The sequence below is a fragment of the Sinocyclocheilus anshuiensis genome, unplaced genomic scaffold, assembly GCF_001515605.1.
Source record: "Sinocyclocheilus anshuiensis isolate Anshui unplaced genomic scaffold, SAMN03320099.WGS_v1.1 scaffold1472, whole genome shotgun sequence".
NCBI lineage: Eukaryota > Metazoa > Chordata > Actinopteri > Cypriniformes > Cyprinidae > Sinocyclocheilus > Sinocyclocheilus anshuiensis.
Window position 1 is genome coordinate 1,020,011 of NW_015542453.1, and position 19,658 is coordinate 1,039,668.

The following is a 19,658-nucleotide window of genomic DNA, read 5'->3' on the forward strand; positions in this document are numbered from 1 at the left end:
TAGTCTTTGCAACTTTACAGATCTTCTTTATGCACCAAGAGCTTGTAACACTCCAAAGAGAAAGGAAAAATTTAAATCGCATCATATGACCCCTTTAATATTTTTAGTGTGAATTATAGCCAATGACGGAGCAATGGGTGGATGGGGAACAATCATTATCCAAAATGTACTAATCAAGAGAGTAAATACCGATCTTGTCATATAAAAGTGTGCAAAGAAAAAAAAATCAATCCTTCCTGCACCCCCATGTCTAATATTCATCTTTACACATAGTTAATCTCAAACACGTTATTCATCTGTGATCTAGCCAAAAGTAATAATCCATCTTTTGACATTGCCACAGTACCTCAGCCACATGCAGTGGAGTTGAATGGCAGTTGTCCAGACGCACTCCCACACAGTGCTTGGCCGTAATCTCGGTATATTTCTGCATGTGGGCCCACAGGTAGGGGCAGTCCTCGGGCCCATTGCCATACCGCAGTTTAATGCTGTCACCCCAGCAGATCAGCTCCCTCCTGATGTAGACGTTGGACCCTAACCAGAATGAGGAGAAGAAAAAGCAACTTTGATTCACCTTACTGCCAAAAGGCTTGGCAAGTGTTGCCAATGATTAGGGTTTGGTAAGTGTGTTGATATCGCCACCTTGTGTTTACAATCAGAAGGACATCACTGCTCACATAGAAATCCATTGTGACAGTGTCAAATCTGTGGATTTCTGAGGAGTGGATTGAAATATGGTTAAAAAGTCCACTCTTTAATATTGTAGCTGAAAAAGTTTGGGGTAGGTAATATTTTATGTTTTTGAAAGATCTCTTACGCTCACCGTGATTGCATTTATTTGACCAAAAAACATTTAAAACAGCAAAATGTTGAAATATCACAACAAATTAAAAGAACTGTTGTCTATTTTAATATATTTTCAAATGTATTCCTGATGACATAGATGAATTTCCAGCAACCATTACTCCAGTTTTCAGCGTGACATTATCCTTCAGAAATTACTCTAATATGCTCTAATAATAACTCTAATAATTGGTTGCATAAGAAACATTTCATATTATTATTAGTGTTGAAAACAGCTGCCTATTAATTCAGTGGATACTTTAATAAATAGAAAGTTAAAAAAAAACATCCTTTTTAAAAAAAAATTGAATTTATTTGAAATTTTGATTATATAAATTCTATCATTGCTGAATAAAAGCATTAATTTATATACAGTGGGTACGGAAAGTATTCAGACCCCCTTCAATTTTTCACTCTCTTACGGACCCCAAACATTTGAACAGTAATACATGTTCAAAGCTCTTACAAACCGCAATTTTAGTTAGAAAAAATAAATGAACATGCAATTTAAAAGAGCTTTTGTCAGCTACTAAAAGGATGGTTGTATATTCTCGCCTTTTTCTATACATTTTTATGTGGATCAGAAAGGCAAAATGGTAAACCTGGCTCTGCGAAGTTCCTCAGTGGATCGTCCCCCATGACCCAGCCATTATGGGCCAGGAAGTGACACGACTTTTCTGGTTGATTCATCAGCTCCAAATCCTGCTCCAAAGTTGCTTCCTCAAATGGGAAAGTGAAATATCTGCATATAGACAAAATGGTGTTACATATCACAGCAAACATAGCAAACAAACTTTATTACACAAAGAAATATGATGCTAAAACTTCAACAGAGGCTGATGGAATGAACTGTACTACCTAGTAACCAGGGGATGTTTCCTGGTGACGGGGCCCAACTTGGGTCCGTGGTCCGCCAGTCTTTCATAGCTTACAGTGTCAACAATGCAGATAGTAGCCTGATGGTAAAGAAATGACATTACTGCATTGGATTCCAAAGAAATTAGAGGTAAATGTATAAAAAGAGAATCACCTGCTCCTGATGGTGCTTAATTTCATGATACTGTTCACCATTGAGTTCCTCCAGTCTTCTCCTCAGCCAGTTACAACAATCTTCAATGGCACCAGGACTGCTCCTACAACAACATAAACCAATGTATAATTCAACAACATAAAATCAATAGGCAGACTACAGTGAACATGTGCTCAAACATGCAGCAGCATACTGACCCATGGGGCACAAACGTTTCTAGAGCAGAGTTCATGTCCACTGTGTTACCAAAACGTCTGAACTGAGGGTCCTGAATGATCTTCAGTTGCTGTTTGCCCTCAGTCTTGCTCCTATCAGATTTGGCTCCTGTGTAGACAATTTAAAACAAACCACTAAACACATTAACATTTTCATTTCTCTTAACATAAGTGTCTGAGAACCTTCCAGCAACTCACCACTTTGGAGTAAAGTTCTGAACTGCTCCACCATCGGTTCCACTTTGACTTGGAAGAACTCCCACAGTTTAATCTTAGGAAACACATCCTGCCAGAGAACTCCACGAATGGCCTAGTGAAAACACATTACAGTTTGTTCTGAAGGAAATAAGAGCAGCTTATACTTCAAAATGAATTCTGTTTTAAAGCTTCCACAGATAGTGATTGGCTCACATGGAGGTGTTCGTGATTCTGGATTAGGGCTGGAAGACCCCTGTCTTTGTATTTGCCATTAGCTATAGCACAGGTGACGTGCCACAGGGCTCTATCCAGCACCCAGGCCGGCTTCAGATGGGGAGAGTTCACTAGGTTATAACCACACTCGGGATGTTTCTTAATCCATTTGCTGTTAGCAGCTGAGAAAGACAGGAAAACAGCGGTTATCATGACAATGTCAACCAAATAAACAAAAACGAACAAAGATGAAGAAACAGACATCACAAATAAGTGACTGAATAAGTGATACAAAAAAGGTATGGATCTTTCTTTGATTTTATTAAATTTAAATTACAGCTGATGCATTTTAAAAGCAAACTGCTGGTCCTTAAGAGACAGAATAAACAATGATTGGATATATTACAAGCCATACACAACGAGGTGCAAAAGTCTGAGACCACTAATTAAAGTGTCTATTTTGTATTGTCCTAATTTAATGCAATAATAATAATTTCATTAGTGACCTCAAAATCATGCAGAACCATAAATATTTAATTTAATGTATTTTTTATAATTTTATAATTATTTTTTACACCACAATTCAAAAGTTTTGAGTCAGTAAGATTTTTTTTTGAGGAAATTAATACTTTTATTCAGCAAGGATGCATAAAGACATTTGTAATACTAATATTTCTATTTCAAATAAATGCTGTTCTTTAGAACCTTTTATTTATCAAAAAGCCCTAAAATAATGTATCACAGTTTCCACAAAAATATTAGGCAGGACAACTGTTTTCAATTGAAAGAAATGTTAATTTAGCATTAAATCAGCATATTAGAATGATTCCTGAGGGATCATGTAACACTGGCTATGTTTACATTAGGGCTGGACAATAATTCAGTATCAATAAGTATCGCGATATAATTTTTTTCAATAACGGTGATGTGATTTTTAAACACATTTCCGATATTTCGATATACATTACCAGTTTCCCATACATTGATTTATTTGTGGCGTTTGACTTCGTTGAATAAACATGAGCACTGCACGTTTCAAAATCATAACACGGCGCGGGAGTTTTATATGAATGTATCTCTGAAGGGAATTGACTGTCTTCAGAAAAGTTTCGATGGCATTTTAATTTGATCTGATAAAGTAGCGTTCATGAGCGAAGCTGCTTTGATTACAGCCATTACTGAAGAAACCGCTAGTTTTATCACTCTAAAAGCGCCTCCTGCTGGCAGAGAATGAGTTTTCATTTTAAATAAGCCCGTCTCCAGCAACATTTCCAGTTTTTGTTGTTGTTCAATTTTTTTGTTTTCTGCAGCGACTCGGAGCACTTTTCATACCCTTTTTTCTGGCTGAAGCACATTTGTTTCAATCTATAAGAATAATCAGCCTACACTACCAGTCAAAAGTTTTTGAACAGTAAGATTTTTAATGTTTTTTTTTGTTTTTTTTTTAAGAATTCTCTTCTGCTCACCAAGGCTGCATTTATTTGATCCAAAGTACAGCAAAAACAGTAAAATGTTGAAATATTTTTACTATTTAAAATTGCTTTCTATTTGAATAGATTTTAAAATGTAATTTATTCCTGTGATCATACATAGCTAAATTTTCAGCATCATTACTCAGTTACTTTACTTCAGTGGCTTCAGTTTACATTACTTCAGTGTCACATGATCTTCAGAAATCATTCTAATATGCTGATTTGCTGATTATCAATATTTAAAACAGTTGAGTACATTTTTTTTCAGGATTCTTTGATGAATAGAAAGATCCAAAGATCAGCATTTATCTGAAATAAAAAGCTTTTGTAACATTATACACTATTCCATTCAGTATAATTTTTATTATTTTTTTGGGAAAGAAATTATAGAAATTAATACTTTTATTTAGCAAGAATGCTTAAAATTGATCAAAAGTGATGATAAAGGCATTTATAATGTTACAAAAGATTTCTATTTCAGATAAATAGTGTTCATATCGATATCGGAATTATATCGTATCGACCGAAATTAAGAAATATATCGTGATATCAATTTTGGCCATATCGTCCAGCCCTAGTTTACATGCACAATTTTTTGTTTCAATCGGACTGAATTCATTCCAATTTATGAATCTGAATGTAGTGTTTACATGAATGCTAAATAAAGTGATCGGGTTGATGTGCACATTTATATGTCACAAGTTTCAATTCGGAATTTATTTATTTTTTGACATGCACACACTGCACAAATATAGAGTTTCCCACTGTTTGCACATAATAACCACTCTCCTACACCGTTTCTTTATTTTTGTAAACAGCAGAATTATTATTTATCTATTTCTGGAAAAATTTTAGCTTTGCCATCAGAGGAATACTTTTAAAATATATTAAAATAGAAAAATTATATTTTAAATAATATTTCTCGATATTACTGATTTTACTGTATAAATGCAGTTTTGATGAGCATAAGAGACTTTTTAAAAAAAAACAAAATCTTACCAATTCCAAACTTTAGAACAATAATGTATATTTATTTAATGTCACAATATTTATATAATGTTGAAAGATTATGTGTATCTTTAGTCAGATGCATTTACATTGTGACTGTGCCTCAGATGCAATCAACTGAAACTGTTTACAAAAGTGTGACCCAAATGGCCCATGTAATTAGCCCATTAGGTCCTATCAGGACATCATGAGGTTACACTATCATTGGCTCTCCATGGGGTGTTATTGTATTTTTTGTAGCACATATACCAGGTATAAAGGTCTGGTCTCACAGACAGTACCTTTGGTTAAGATTGTTTGAAGGAAGATATGCTAAAATCACTGCTGAAGAACTGCTACACTGCTACCTTCAATAAATTATTCTCCCCACAAGAACTTTGGTCAAGCTTACTTATTTTATGTATTAGAGAAATCTAGTACATTGGCGAGCCACCCAAACTATTGCTCAGCCAAATACAGGAAAATCTAACAATTTGGCGAGCCAGCCAGGAGAGACTGACAAGAAGAGAACTCACCAACTGCAACAAGAAGTGAACAAAAGAGTTTTGGAGATTCTACAGTTTTTGTGTTGAAGATCAACAGACCGCGTTTGTGGACACAAGTTATTTGAATCAACTGGATACCGTCTTAAAGATCCTAATTTGGTGAGTGAAACTATCAGCTCTCTAAAAGAACTTAAAGAACACTTTTTCATAAATAAGCAGATCAATCAATGTATGAAGTGTACCCATAATAATCAGTGTAGCACTGTTTTAAGAATTGTAGGCTTAGACCTTTCTCTTGAGTCTGTAGGAACCTTTTGAATGATTTAGTTCGTTCTCCTGAGATTGTAGGAGCTATAGAAATAGCGTTTATAGCTTGGTTCTCGAGTCTGTAAGAATCATTTTAGAAAGAGGTTTACATTCTCATGAGACTGTAGGAGCCATAGACATGTAATTCTTGGCTTAGTCCTGTTCTCTGGAGTCTGTAGTAATTGTTAAAGAAACAATTTAGTCCAGTAATCAAAAGATTGTAGAAGCAGGAGCTAGGTCCTTTCTCTTTATGTCTGTAGGAATTGTTTAAGAAACAATTTAGTCCATTTGTCCAGAGACTGTAGGAGCCATAGATAGCATTGGGACTAATGTTGCTGCAAGAATTGGGAATTCTTGAATGGGTGCTATTTCAGTAGCCACTATTTTAGATTTAAATAATGTTCTAACTTGGTTAAAAGAATATGGGCATAAAGCCATAAAATTATACGTTTGCTTGCCTTCTGTTGAAAGATACAGAAAGATCTAATGTAATTTGTCTAAGGGCAAATTTGAAGCCAAGTAATTCAGCCTTCTGAGCTAGGACTCATAAAGAATCGGAAAAGTCTTATCACTCAGGATTTGTCAGAGAATTAGCCTGAATGTCAGAATGTGATGTTTTGTTTTAAATGTAGCATTGTAAACTAAGCTGAGTTATCAAACTAATGATTTGTCTGTGTAACTGAAATGGTCAGTCTAACAGACTGCTGTGAATTTAAATCAGAATAAGCACCTTTTTTTTTTTTTACGGCTCTAACACCTTTTGTTCTGTTTTCACACCTCTGAGGGCACTTTCCTGTACTTGCCATGGCTGAGTTTGCACGAAACAATGGTAATGGCTCTGCACTGAGACCAACAACAGAAAGACATGAGACAGAACCTCCAAATGTGACCATTGATCAGATGTTGGACAATCTGAATGTATATTTGGACAAAAGGCTGGGACTGAGGAAGTGCCATGATGACATGTGCCAGAGGTACAGCATTAAGCACTCAGAGAGTGGACAATGGGCCTTGCCGGACATTAAAAGGGCTTATGGAAAGATGCAGCGCTTAAGGACAAACGACTGGAATCAAAATCTTCAAGCAGCTCTGATGACAGTGATGCAGATACCAACACACATGCTGAAATTACAAAGGACAACCTGAAGGTTAGACTTGCTCATGTAGTTGTTAAGAACAGAAGGACTGAAGTTGAAACTGACAATGAAGAGGAGTATGAGGAAGATGGTGAACGACGAACTCGCACAGTAAAAAAGGTGGTAAAGATATATGTTGCATACAGAACATACCAGCCAGCTACTCCAGAGCAAGTTGGCAAATGGTCAAAAGAATTGCCAGATGTGTACAAGCAACCACGGAAAGTTTGCCAATTTCTTCAAAGCTTGCAGAAAATCTACAATTTACATCCACTGGACGGTGTGATGATTGTTAATGTGAACTTAAGAGACAATGACCAAAAAGAACTAACAGAAAGTGTTGAAAGAAGGATTGGTGAGTCTCAAGAAAACATTGAGGCTGGATGGGAAGCTGTACAAACCTTCTTGTTTGAACACTAGCAAGCCTCTTAAAATCACATTTGTGAATGGACTGAAACCTGAGATTTCTAAAACTCTTAAAATTAGGTATGATGACTGGGACAGCACTGGAACAACATTTATGCAGATTGTTGAATGGTCAGCAAAGATTGAAATAACACAGGAAGTCAATCTCAGAGCTTTGCAATCCAAAACCTTGTCATACAACAACAGGACAATGGGGTATGAAAAAAGTGAATATCAGAGACACTCAAAAGAGAAAACTCAGGGAAGATGCAGACATTGCAACGAGGAAGGACACCGGGTTTGTGATTGTAAGCTGAGTTTGAGATGAGGTGATGAGGACAACCTGTTGAAGAGGTTTCAGCAGTTGACAGCCAAACAAAAACAGACTCTGCTAAATGCTGTGGAGCTGCAGGGAAACTGAAGAACCTCTCTCTGAAGCACCAGCTAGCGACATCTCATCCAAAAGCTGATGGACTCCATGTGTATGCAAACAAGACAAGTGAAGACACCATACATAACGGAAAAGCATACAAAGAAACCTCAACAACTGAAGCCAAAGATGATGTCCTAGTAGGCAGTGCTGCTAAACAAGCCGTAAAGGAGAGAGGTGAACATACAGCAGCATTAAGACAACTTCAGCAAGACCCACAAACAGTTTTGCATAGTAAATTGATTCAAATTGAAGTGTCCAGAAAACAATCGTCATTGTTAATGGAAGATGGAAAAAAAACTGCATGATGACAACCAATGCATTAAGGAAAACCACAAGGAAAATGGACTATGCCCTTCTGAACATGTCACAGGCCGGCCCATGTCCAATGAAAATCTAACATCTGACAGCCTTGTCCAAACTGATGAAAGCCTGGTAGTACACAATGCCAAGAATCAAGTTTTGGCACCTCCAAAGGGGGCCATGGTATAGTGACCAACAAATGGGTAAAGATAAAAAAAAAAACTCATGTGTCACAACAAGAATACAGGTGGGAAAGACCAATTGAGGATCTTTTAGTAACTGATGCAGCAGTTAAGGTGCACATAAACAATGAGTGGATTGATGTGAATTTTCTAGAGATGAGGGATAGATGGCAGTAGTGTTTTTCAGAGTCCAGATATGGTGGGACTAGGGCTTTTAGGCTCTAGCTTGTCACCTGAGGACGAAGACATGGACATTTCACCACTGATAAACACTGTAGTGTCCTGCCAACATTAAATAGGGACAGTTTTATTGGTAATTAGGCATATTTTGTTTAAATTTTTTTTCTTTAGAAAGATACGTTTCCCTTTTCTCTTGTGTGTGATTGCAGGTGTTCCAGCGTTCCAGAGGATGCGCAAAGACATCCAATGTTTGGACCAAACTGCACTGGCCACCTAGATGAACATGCCTGAACATCCACAGAACACAACGACATCCGCCACTTCCACAAGATCGCAACATTAAAATGAAAAAGGACTTAGGCATTCAAGATAATGCAAACCTCACCATGAACTCTTATTCTGTCATCTTAAGTAATGGAGCCTGTATGAAGCATTCTGTATTCATGATTATTGAAAAGTATGTTTTGTGATCAAAAATGATCAAAGGGGGGATTGAAAGATTATGTGTAATGTGTATCTTTAGTCAGATGCATTTACATTGTGACTGTCCCTCAGATGCAATCAACTGAAACGGTTTACAAAAGTGTGGCCCAAATGGCCAATGTAATCAGCCCATTAGGTCAGCATTAGGTCAATGCATCATGGGCTCTCCATGGGAGAGGTCCTTTCAAGTCATCATGAGGTTACACTATCATTGACTCTCCATGGGGTGTTATTGTATTGTTTGTAGCACATTTGTTACCAGGTATAAAGGTCTGGTCTCACAGACAGTATCTTGGGTTAAGATTGTTTGAAGGAAGATATGCTAACATCACTGCTGAAGAACTGCTACCTTCAATAAATTCTTCTCCCCACAAGAACTTTGGTCAAGCTTACTTATTTTATGAATTAGAGAAATCTAGTACATTGGCGAGCCACCCAAACTATTACTCAGCCAAATACAGGAAAATCTAACAATGTGGTCTCTGATTTTTGGACTTGGGATTTTTAGTGTATACACACACACACACACACACACACACACACACACACACACACACACACACACACACACACACACACAACACCCAACCTGTATAAATGCACATACAGCACTGGACTTCCCCTTGTTTAAATGTGTGGCATTTGCACACAGCTTTAGATAAGGTATCACACACTCCTTGACCTTTAACTCTGCTGAGCTCTGGTAGAGGCAATGAACTATGAACTTTGATTTCTATTAAGCCTGATTACTCCAACATATCCATGAACAGTGTAACTCAAGGAAAAAGTTAAAGAGTTCAAAGAAAAAGAAACTTGGGATGATCTTACAGTGACATCCGTAGTGATGTCAAACAGAGACAAATTGACAAATTGCTCTAACAAAACTAAGCAAAGCAAGTTAATTCAAATTCCCCTGCAGTAAGTCATCCTTAAACACACTCCTCTCTAAACCTTCACAATCAGTCGGCGCATCTGAATGAACATTTTAAATGTTTCTCTTTAGTATTCTGTTCACATATCGGGACTCGCTAATAGCCTTATGTAACAGCTGATCTGCAGCATAGTACTATATCAGACAGGCCAAATGTTGCACCAACAGCTCCTGTTCTCTGTAAATAAACTATTTTTAGAATTGGAGTCAACGCAAAGACCTTTAGTGGGGCCTTACAGGAGATTACAGTCAGTTTGGAACTGTGGCCTTTTCCACTGGAATAAGAGGACCCACTATAGCTGGACCCTGCAGACAGATAGTTGACATGCAATACTTATGGGAAATCCTGTGGGTGTGACAAGTTATAGTCAATCAAAATTTTTGGATAACAGTGTCTGCCCATTGAAAAAAAAGTTGTGTTTGAACTACCAAAATGCACAAAAGTAACAGAAAAATGTGTAAGATGTCTAGAAACTTATAGAAAAGATAACAGAAAATGAAAACACACACCCGTGTGATTGTAAACCACATCTGTGATGCAAAGCATATTCCACTCATTCTTCATTTTCTCCACCAGGTTGCCAACATCTGTCCAGGTGTAAGTTTGTCCGGGAGGGGAGAAGTCTGGGTTGAGCTCCAGCTGATCAGCCAGAGAGTAACAAGAGCGAGACTCACCCAGCGTCTGCAGTGGCGTGAAGTGAATCATATTATACCCTAAAAAGATGCACATGAAAGATGAAATCAGTTACTTTGAAACCGATTACTACCTGAATGTTATACAATTTTTCAGTTAATGTACCAATGTGATAAAACCACATAAATGCAATGCATAGAAAACTGTGACATACAGTAGTAACTTAGCAATATAACTTCATAAATTAATCTATGAAGGCATTGCTCATGTGAAACCTTGTTCAGTTAACTTAGATAATTATAATCTATTTAGATTTCAACAATAGGACTTATTGTTAAAAATGCAAAGTAATGCATGATTTATATATAGTCATTATTCTGAAATAAAGAACTCAATAAAAACTGCACACATTTTAGTTACTTTAGGCCTACTAATTTGGACTAACTTAATCTCTTTAAATTTATTTTCTGAGTTTCTCCATGGTTATTTGTTGGTTATTGATTAGTGCATAATATAATCAAATAGACTGCTAAGATAAGAAAAGCTCAAATGCAGTTAATGTCATTTTTTTTGGTAAACAATTGGGTAAAAGTGTAATTAATATAATATCACCGGCTGTCTTCTTACCTGCCTCTTTGGCAACTCTTAGCCTGTCCAGCCACTCATCCAGGGGCCCGAGGCATTTGGACAGGTATGTCTGGATACTGATGCAGTCTAGTGGCAAGACGTGGTTGTCCTCCCCTACCCGGAGCACTGGGTCCACCACAATATACCCACCACCAGACTTCTCCTTATCTCTGAAGAGTAAAAATAAATTATATGTTGTACAGTTTTAACAAAATATAGATGTAGAACTGACGAAAACCTTTTAATATAAAATTTTAAACATCTAACTGACCCATGGCCAAAGTAATACTGGTAGGAGCCTGAAATCTTGAGGTCAAGGGTGCAGAACTTGTCTGAATCATCCTCTCTGCCAGTAGGGTTAATCCAGTCTAAGACGCGGAACTTGTGGCGCTCAAATCGCTCCCCTTCTGCGGGGTAGTTGGTGTGAACGTGTACGTGTTTCCCCTGAAGAGTGGGGCCCAGACGAAACTGGAGCTCAAACCCTGAGCAGAAACAAAACATAAGCTCCGCAACTCATATTTTGCCATTTTTGGGGTACAATAAATAAATAATAATAAATCAGTTACTATAAATAATGGTGGAATGTGTCCCAAAACTTTTAATGACATACTGTATGTATTTAGTAAACCGTTTCACAATACCAATATATATTTCCATCACGTCTGCATTGCACCAGTAAAATTCTGGTATAAACGGTAGTATAGTAACGGTACCAGATGGCAAAACTGTGGTAATTTGTACTGTACAAATTCCATATTATTTACCATCATAGTAGTGTCCAAAAATTAATTTGTATTAGCATGATACAACCCCCCCCCCCAAAAAAAAGACAAAGAAAAAACTGTTATCATTTAAAAAGTACTTACTTGTACTATTGTACTTATTGTACTCATTATTACTATATAATATTACAAATATAATTATCAAGGCAAAAGCCTATTCCATATAGGCTACAACTTTCCTCATCTCACAAATTTTACATTAAGAACTTGCATAAAACCTTTTAAAACAGGGGACGTTTTTCTCTCAAAAGATCTAGAATTTAGATCTGGGTACAAATTAGATGCCAACTATATTCAGCTCGTATGAAAGCATTAACTGTATCTGAGGATGAGGATGCATATGATTTTGAACAAAGTAAGACAAATGATAACTTCCTCAAAAATGCATCCATGGATTTAAAAGTGAAAAGTTCTTAACGAAATTTATTTGCTTGAATGTTCCATTATGAATGGATTAACGTTCTCATATGGAAGAAAGCATTATTGTAACCTTTTCATATAGTCAGTGCCAAACTCTTCTGCTATATTTACTATTTATTAGTGCATGAATGAAAAGGTATTGAGCCATAAAGCTGGCTCCTGAGAACACAACACCGTCTATAAATAAGTTAACCACAAACGTTCCGCACGTAACACAGACTACTGGTCATTATCACACTACAATACACTCTCATATCTCAGCACGTGAGCTGAAACTTGCCTTGTTCCAGACGGAAGAGGGTCCTGTCAAGTTTCTCCATGTGATTGAGGACCATCACTCTTATTTGCTTTGCTGTCATGTTTGCCCTCCTTATTTTAGAACGTCCTTAATACAGCGAAGAGCAGGAAATCAACAGCACCCCCTTCACTGAAAAGTGAACCAAAAGATATGCAAATCATCACACTGTATTACTTAAAAGATGACATTTAAATTTAACAGAAGCCCGACTGTAGCTTCAAAATAACCACAGAATTGCAACTGTTTCCTGTACAAGGGAAAATTATTGCAGCATTTGGCCGTTTGACAGAATGCAAGAGACATATAACATGACATAACGAGTGACCACTACAACAACCCAAACTGCCAGAGAGCTCTGCATGAATACATGAATATACCTCCGTCAGGAATTGTATCCGTACGGTAGTATCTAAACTCAATTCACCATCACCACAGACCACCTCTTGTAACACTAGCGCTGTCCGATTTGTGAACGAATCATTCGTTTGAGTCGGATCTTTTCAATCGGTTGAACTGGTTCACTATATTTTAGAATTGTCCGATTCGTAATGAGTCGAGAACGGGTTTGTGAACCGATCTATTAATTATAATTAACAAGATTTGATTGATGGAGATAAAAGTTAGGCTACTTTAATAGCACAACTGTAGAAATGACTACACCCAAGAGAGAAAATTAATCTTTGTTTTGTTTAACATAAATGCAAATTATATTTAGCTTGTTAACTTGTGTTATTTATCATGGCTGTAAAACACTACACTGTCATATAGAATACAATAAACATGATTGTTAAAATGAATATAAACATCCAAAATAAACAGCAATATTTGTACGTAATTACTAGAATATTTTCGTATAAAGCGCTATGCCAAGCCAAGGAGAAAAAATAATCACTGAATCTTTTTTATGAACCGGTTCTTTGAAACAAACTGATCGAAAGAACCGATTAGCTGAAATGAATCGGACTCCCATCACTACACTAAACATGACTGGCATTTAAAGGCACGGCTAAAAAGTATCCTCTAACTCAGACTGGTCGAGGTTAAGAATCTAGCGGATAAAGGGCAAGCAAGTCTATTTTAAACGAGTAATCAGGGCAACTGTAACAGTTGCCAAGCCAAGACAGTAGGCCTACACTGCAACATGCCTACTATTCTCTTCTGATGCACGACAGTCTGAAATCTAAATTGATATAAACATTTCGATCATTTTTGCAAGACAATACAGTGTTAAAGAGCAGTAGGGTTAAAAGACACACCAGTGTATTTTCCCGTTTTCGGGTTAAGGACGTTCCTGTCGCTGGTGAAGGAGGTGTGTGCACGGCTGTAATTCGCCCCTTCCCTCTACCGTAAATACACTAGTATAAGACACATTGGCCAACTGGATGAAATGTTTTAGCCACAGTGTATGTTTATGCTAATAATTAGATGATTAGATAGAAAAACAGTGTAGTCCAGTCAGGTATTGACATTAAATTCACTTTATGAATAAGCAAATAAAAAAAATGGATAAAAACAAACAACTAACCTCCAGGGATTTGCTTCAGATTTTGTCTCCATCTTGTGGTTGTAGGTCCTAAAAGGTTACAAGACCCGCCCCATTCATGTTCAAACCATAAAATTATTATCTACCAGCATTACCTGAGCAGACAGGTTGTTGACAAGGTAAGACAACAAGGTAAGTTACTTTTCAATCTCTAAAGCCTGCACTCACTTTTTCCAACATATTTATTTACACACATACTATATACTGTCATTGGTATTATCATGCAATTTTGAGCTGAAAATGTTACTAATGTTTGTTGTTGCTTCATTAGGGAAAGTTAATGCAGAATTCAAAAGTGAATGTAAAAAAAAAAACCTGACATACAAATAAAAATACACCCCAGCATTTTCTATGTTGAATTAAAAATTCCTTTCCAGAAATTACAAACAACTGTAAAATTCAAGGAAAAATCGTGGAAATTCATTAGTCAATATATGTGTGAATCCTGAGGGAATTTTAATAAGCAAGTGTAAACTATAACATCAGGAAAAATGGCCATAATTTTACACATGCTTTTCTTCTCTTAGCATATCCACAGATGAGGATCGCATTGCCTGTGCTGGAAATGTGGAATCTACAAACTGCTCTGGCAATTCTTGGGACTTTGTGTTTGACCTCTATAAGTGGATACAAAAATGGAAAGGTGGAGAAATCTTGTGAGAGCATGATGCCAGAACATCACAGCCAACCCAACACTACTGCCAGCCCATACACACTGACTGTGAATGCCAGTAAATTCAGCCCAGGGGACAATATCAGAGGTACGGGGGTTAAACCTATATGAATTAACCAATCATTATAATTTTTGCCAGTTTAAATGTCTTGAGTAATGTTGAACATTGATTGCTTCCCAGTTGCCTTTATTTATGACCCCTTCCAATGTGTCCAATGTCCATAGTCACTCTCTCTGGAAGTGAGCACTTTGAGGGTTTTCTAATTCAGGCCCGAGATGCTACAAACCTTGATGGACCAGCTATTGGCTCATTCACATTGGTAGATCCTGAGATTTCTCAACGTTTGACATGCAACAGCATTGAGGTACGTATAGTAAAGGCAACTTTCGATATAAACCCTGCAATATACATTACAGTTTAAAATATTAGCATCAGTAAGAAGAATTTTATTCAGCAAGGATTCATAATATTGATCAATCGTGAGAATAAAGACCTTTAAATTGTTACCAAAATTATATATACATATTTTTTAAAGTAAATGCTATTTACTATTTACTATTCTATTCATCAAAGAATACTGAAGAAAAATGTATCACTGGTTCTGCAAAAATATTAAGCAGCACAATGGTTTTCAGCATTGATAATAATAAGAAATGTTTCTTGAGCACAAAATCAGCATATTGGAGTGCTTTCTTAAGGATCATGTGACACTGAAAACTAGAGTAATGTCTGCTGAAAATTCAGCTTTGCCATCACAGAAATAAATTACAATTGAAAATATATTGAACTAGAAAACGTCTCTAGGTTACGTATGTAACCATGGTTCCCCGAGGGAATCATGCCCACTAGTGTGGGGATGACCCCGCTGAAACGAGGCGGACGAGAACCGAACTGGATTCTGTAACCTTTCTCTACAATCTGCAGGACCCATTTTGAGATATACTGAAGAGTAGAAGCTGGTTTGCGCTCTGCCGGATGCGCTTTTATGCTTTCTGGTGCTTACGTCACCCCGCTCGTGATGTCTCGCTGCTCCATTGGACTGATTTGACACGTGCTTCAGAACGCGGTCACGCAAGGGCGTTCCCAAAGCGAATCTCGACGCAGCTCGAGTTCCTGAAGGGAAACAGTTTATATACATTATAATAATAGTTCACAATTTTACTGTTTTTACTGTAGCTTTTATTAAATACATGAATCTTGGTGAGCATAATTGACTTTTTTTGGTTGTGTATTTAAGCAATAACACATGAGCAAGAGTGCTTTTGTACTAAATATCATTTGGTTATAGGTGATCATCGCCGTGATGTTGTATAAATTGCAATTGGCACAGATTATTTTGTAAAAGAAATGTGGCTCAAAATCTGCTTTTAATGTTAAAGAAAGTGTGTTATCTTTTAAAGGGTTCTGCAGTTAGTCACACCAGTAATGCCAAAAAGACCGAAATTCAGGTGATTTGGAAAGCCCCGTCCAAAGCTCCTCCCACTGTACAGTTTCTGTGAGTGCGATTCAGACTTATCTTTCAATATTGAAAATATTCATAAACCATTTACTGGATGCATACTGGATCTTTTAAAATTCAAACCGATTTTTGTGTTTATATCTCATTTTTTTCCACATCAAGTGCCACGGTTCTTGCCCACTACAAGATTTTCTGGCTCAAGCTTCCTGGTCCTGTCATATCTCAGGGTGACGTGACTCCTGCTCCATCTCAATCAACCACCGTCATGTCTACAAACTCTGCAAGTCCCTCTATACTGCCTCAGCCAGTACGTGCCAAAATACAAATGATAAACGTATCAGCTTCTATAAGCGGCATTACACCGCCTTTCATTGTAAGAATTCTCTTACAGTTCACCTCAGAGGGATGTGGCACGTCGAAGTCTTGTCTCATTGACCCTGTCAGCTGTAACCCTTCTGTGGACACAAACTGCTTCTTCCTTTCTTATTCTACTTTGGGCCAGACAGTTTCGTTTGAGCTCAGTGGCCCTGCACAGGGATATGTCTCCTTTGCTCTGTCCAAGGATAAATGGATGGTGAGCATGATCAAATGCAAACCTTCCAGTGCTACAATTGTGTTTAGTGCATTATTGATTAGATATATTCATGTGACCCTAAAGATCTTGATGTTTGGTAGGGAGATGATGATGCGTACTTGTGCATAAATGACGAGGGTCGTGTAAGTGTGGAGGCTGCACACACAACAGGCCGGACATATCCAGAGGTATCATCCAAGGTGAGAGAGCACTTTATGGTTGTGATGCTTTTTTGGCTGTTTTTAGTATTGCATCATGTTACAGCCTAATTTTAAGACCCATAAAAAAAGATGTCAGCGTGTCCTCTAAGTTTTATGCAGTCGTAAATGTAATAAGCATGATTCACTTCCCTTGCAGTCTGTGCTGACTGATGTAGGCTGGAGAGTTTCTGATGGGGTCATTCAGTGCAAGTTCTCCAGGTCCATCTACACTCCTCAGGATCCGGTCCGATTCAGCCTTAACAACAGTTACTACCTGTTTGTAGCACACGGGACTGCGGAATATGGTGAGCTTTTTAACTGCATCAATGACATACAGAAATAAACAAGACAGCTGAAATCAAATATAAATATTAGATGAAAAACTTTTTTAGAAAATGACACAAAAATGAGAAATATTGCCTGAGAAACTAACAGAAATATAGTCATTTTAAAGGGATAGTTCACCCAAAACTGAAACATTTTCATCATTTCCCTCATGTCATTCCCTCTGCTGAATACAAAAGAAGATATTTTGAAGAATGTTGGGAACCAAACAATTGCTGGTAGCCATTAGTCCATTAGTATTTTTTTCCCATATGAATATGAACTAGAAAGCTGCATAGAAAAATAAAAAAGACAAAACCACATAAAGTGACTAAAATAAAAGCTGAAAATAGAAAAATAAAACATTACAAACAAAATATTAATAAATACTATAATAGTATATAAATAATACTAAAATAACACTGATGACATACTACAATAGCTACTGTAGATTAAATGTTCTGATCTGCCTTATGTGTGTAAAACGATGGCTTTTTTAACTTCTAGATTTACAGCATGCTGAATTAAAGTAGCAATTGTCTTTCCGGTCATGGCATCCTTCAGCATTTTCCAAAAAGGCTGTATTTCACCTTCTTGGAAAAAGTTTTGGCAAATGATTACGCGTCTCATCAGATACAGTGTCGCGTGCAACCTTGTTTTATGGCCTCCGCACTGCATGTTACTCCACAGATCCGGATTTCTGACTTTACTGATTAACAAGTGTCTGTGAAGACCTGAGCAATCAGTACTCGTTTCCTGTCATTTATTTTATGACCAGGTCGCTGGGTGCATGGGGAATAAAATAGTCACAGCTAGCTTGCTAAAGCCTGAATTAAACCTTTACAAGGAAACAAGCATAAATACATGTGTAAAACACTTCGATCAGGTGATGTACTGAATGTTTACAGCAATTGTCTTGCATTTTAGAGGAACTTCGGATACGATTTTTTTTAATATGCTATCTTTATGGTATGATCGAAATGATGTGTGACATTAAGCTTTAGTCAAGTTATCTCATCAGTTTTGTTATTGTGCTGCAGGTATGATCCACAGACACACGTGGCAGCCACTGATATCGTCCCATCATCAGATCATTACCGGTCCTCCTGAGATACTGACAGGATCTCGATCGCCACTGCTCATGAAATATCATGGTAAGTGTTGTGCTGTAATTAAGTTTACTGCAGGATACTGAGAATCCCCTGAATGGTTAAATGTATGTTCAGGAAATGGAAATGTTGCATGTTCAAACCCTGGAATGGGCAATCCATGAATTATCACCACTGTGCTCTTAAAAATGTGTACAGTAGCTGGTGTGGATAATGGATCAGTTAAATGACAAATTGGTTATTTAATAAACCACTACATTTTACAAGAAATGTGTGTAAAATGCAAAATACTGTGATTTGCAAGTTTCCAAATATAATATCAAATATATAATTTAAATGCAGGAGCTCTAATGCTGATTGCCTGGATGCTAGCAGGAAGCACTGGAAAATTAATGGCTGCTTATTTTAAACCTGACTGGCCAGAACAAACATTGTTTGGGCAAAAAATATGGTTTCAGGTATGCTTTTATACAGTACGTGTATACATTAATGTAGTATATACAGTTATGCTTCTATTTCAGTAAAATCTATAAAACCAGCATCTATGTTTTTGTGGTTGCTTGCATATTCTGAACTTTTATTTTACTTAGTATTCATAATTGTCTGCATATTTAATATTCTTTCATAATTACATTTTTTTTCACAGGTGCATCGCATGTTGATGTCTCTTACAGTTTTGCTGACAGCTGTGGGCTTTGTTTTTCCTTTTGTCTACAGAGGAAAATGGAGCACAGTGAGTAAAGCCTGTGTTTTCGGCCTATGAGGCTATGCTCTGTAATACAATGTAATTTATCTTTAAAACAGTGACAATATTAAATATATGACATATCACAGTTTCACTCCTTGCCATTGGAGGGCCCTGTTTCATTTAAGACTAATGTCAGGATCAGAGTGTTTGTTATTGTGGTGTGGATTTTATAATATTGTAGCCTGTGTTAAATTGTCTACAATATGTGTTTATATATAGGTTCTATGCAGTTATTTTAGTATTATTTATATACTATTTTAGTATTCCTTTATTCAATATTTTAATATTTTGAATTAGCCTTCATTTTTCATATTAATTTTAGTTTATTTTTATTGTACTTTTATACTCATTGTTGTGTGATATTTTATTTTTAATAAGTTCTTGTTTTTTGTTAAAGAGGTCCTATTATGCTTTTTCACTTTTTCAACTTTAGTTAGTCTGTAATG

General features: G+C 36.8%; 2 protein-coding genes across 4 annotated transcripts in view; one reads left to right on the forward strand and one right to left on the reverse strand.

The window, feature by feature from the left end:
• The window catches only part of agla (amylo-alpha-1, 6-glucosidase, 4-alpha-glucanotransferase a), a 32,060-nt gene extending 18,140 nt beyond the window's left edge, over positions 1-13,920 (reverse strand). For 2 of the 3 annotated variants that reach the window (XM_016493259.1, XM_016493258.1), the window contains exons 1-12: positions 12,959-13,039; positions 12,564-12,710; positions 11,353-11,563; positions 11,082-11,251; positions 10,331-10,534; positions 2,500-2,681; positions 2,287-2,398; positions 2,071-2,197; positions 1,874-1,976; positions 1,702-1,799; positions 1,446-1,585; positions 347-534 (exon numbers count right to left, since the gene is read on the reverse strand). In XM_016493259.1, coding sequence (XP_016348745.1) covers positions 347-534; positions 1,446-1,585; positions 1,702-1,799; positions 1,874-1,976; positions 2,071-2,197; positions 2,287-2,398; positions 2,500-2,681; positions 10,331-10,534; positions 11,082-11,251; positions 11,353-11,563; positions 12,564-12,642 — 1,614 coding nt within the window. In that variant the 5' untranslated portion in view covers positions 12,643-12,710; positions 12,959-13,039. Of the gene's footprint in view, positions 1-346; positions 535-1,445; positions 1,586-1,701; positions 1,800-1,873; positions 1,977-2,070; positions 2,198-2,286; positions 2,399-2,499; positions 2,682-10,330; positions 10,535-11,081; positions 11,252-11,352; positions 11,564-12,563; positions 12,711-12,958; positions 13,040-13,837 lie in introns of those variants that run through there. The other variant, XM_016493260.1, reaches the window with a different exon arrangement.
• frrs1a (ferric-chelate reductase 1a) overlaps positions 13,831-19,658 on the forward strand; it is an 8,555-nt gene continuing 2,727 nt past the window's right edge. Inside the window, exons 1-12 of the mRNA XM_016493167.1 lie at positions 13,831-13,890; positions 14,152-14,256; positions 14,652-14,885; positions 15,023-15,162; positions 16,199-16,293; positions 16,420-16,564; positions 16,649-16,831; positions 16,933-17,031; positions 17,189-17,336; positions 18,396-18,509; positions 18,807-18,922; positions 19,111-19,197. Of these exons, the coding sequence (XP_016348653.1) occupies positions 14,663-14,885; positions 15,023-15,162; positions 16,199-16,293; positions 16,420-16,564; positions 16,649-16,831; positions 16,933-17,031; positions 17,189-17,336; positions 18,396-18,509; positions 18,807-18,922; positions 19,111-19,197 (1,350 nt within the window). The 5' untranslated portion in view covers positions 13,831-13,890; positions 14,152-14,256; positions 14,652-14,662. The remainder of the gene's footprint in view (positions 13,891-14,151; positions 14,257-14,651; positions 14,886-15,022; positions 15,163-16,198; positions 16,294-16,419; positions 16,565-16,648; positions 16,832-16,932; positions 17,032-17,188; positions 17,337-18,395; positions 18,510-18,806; positions 18,923-19,110; positions 19,198-19,658) is intronic.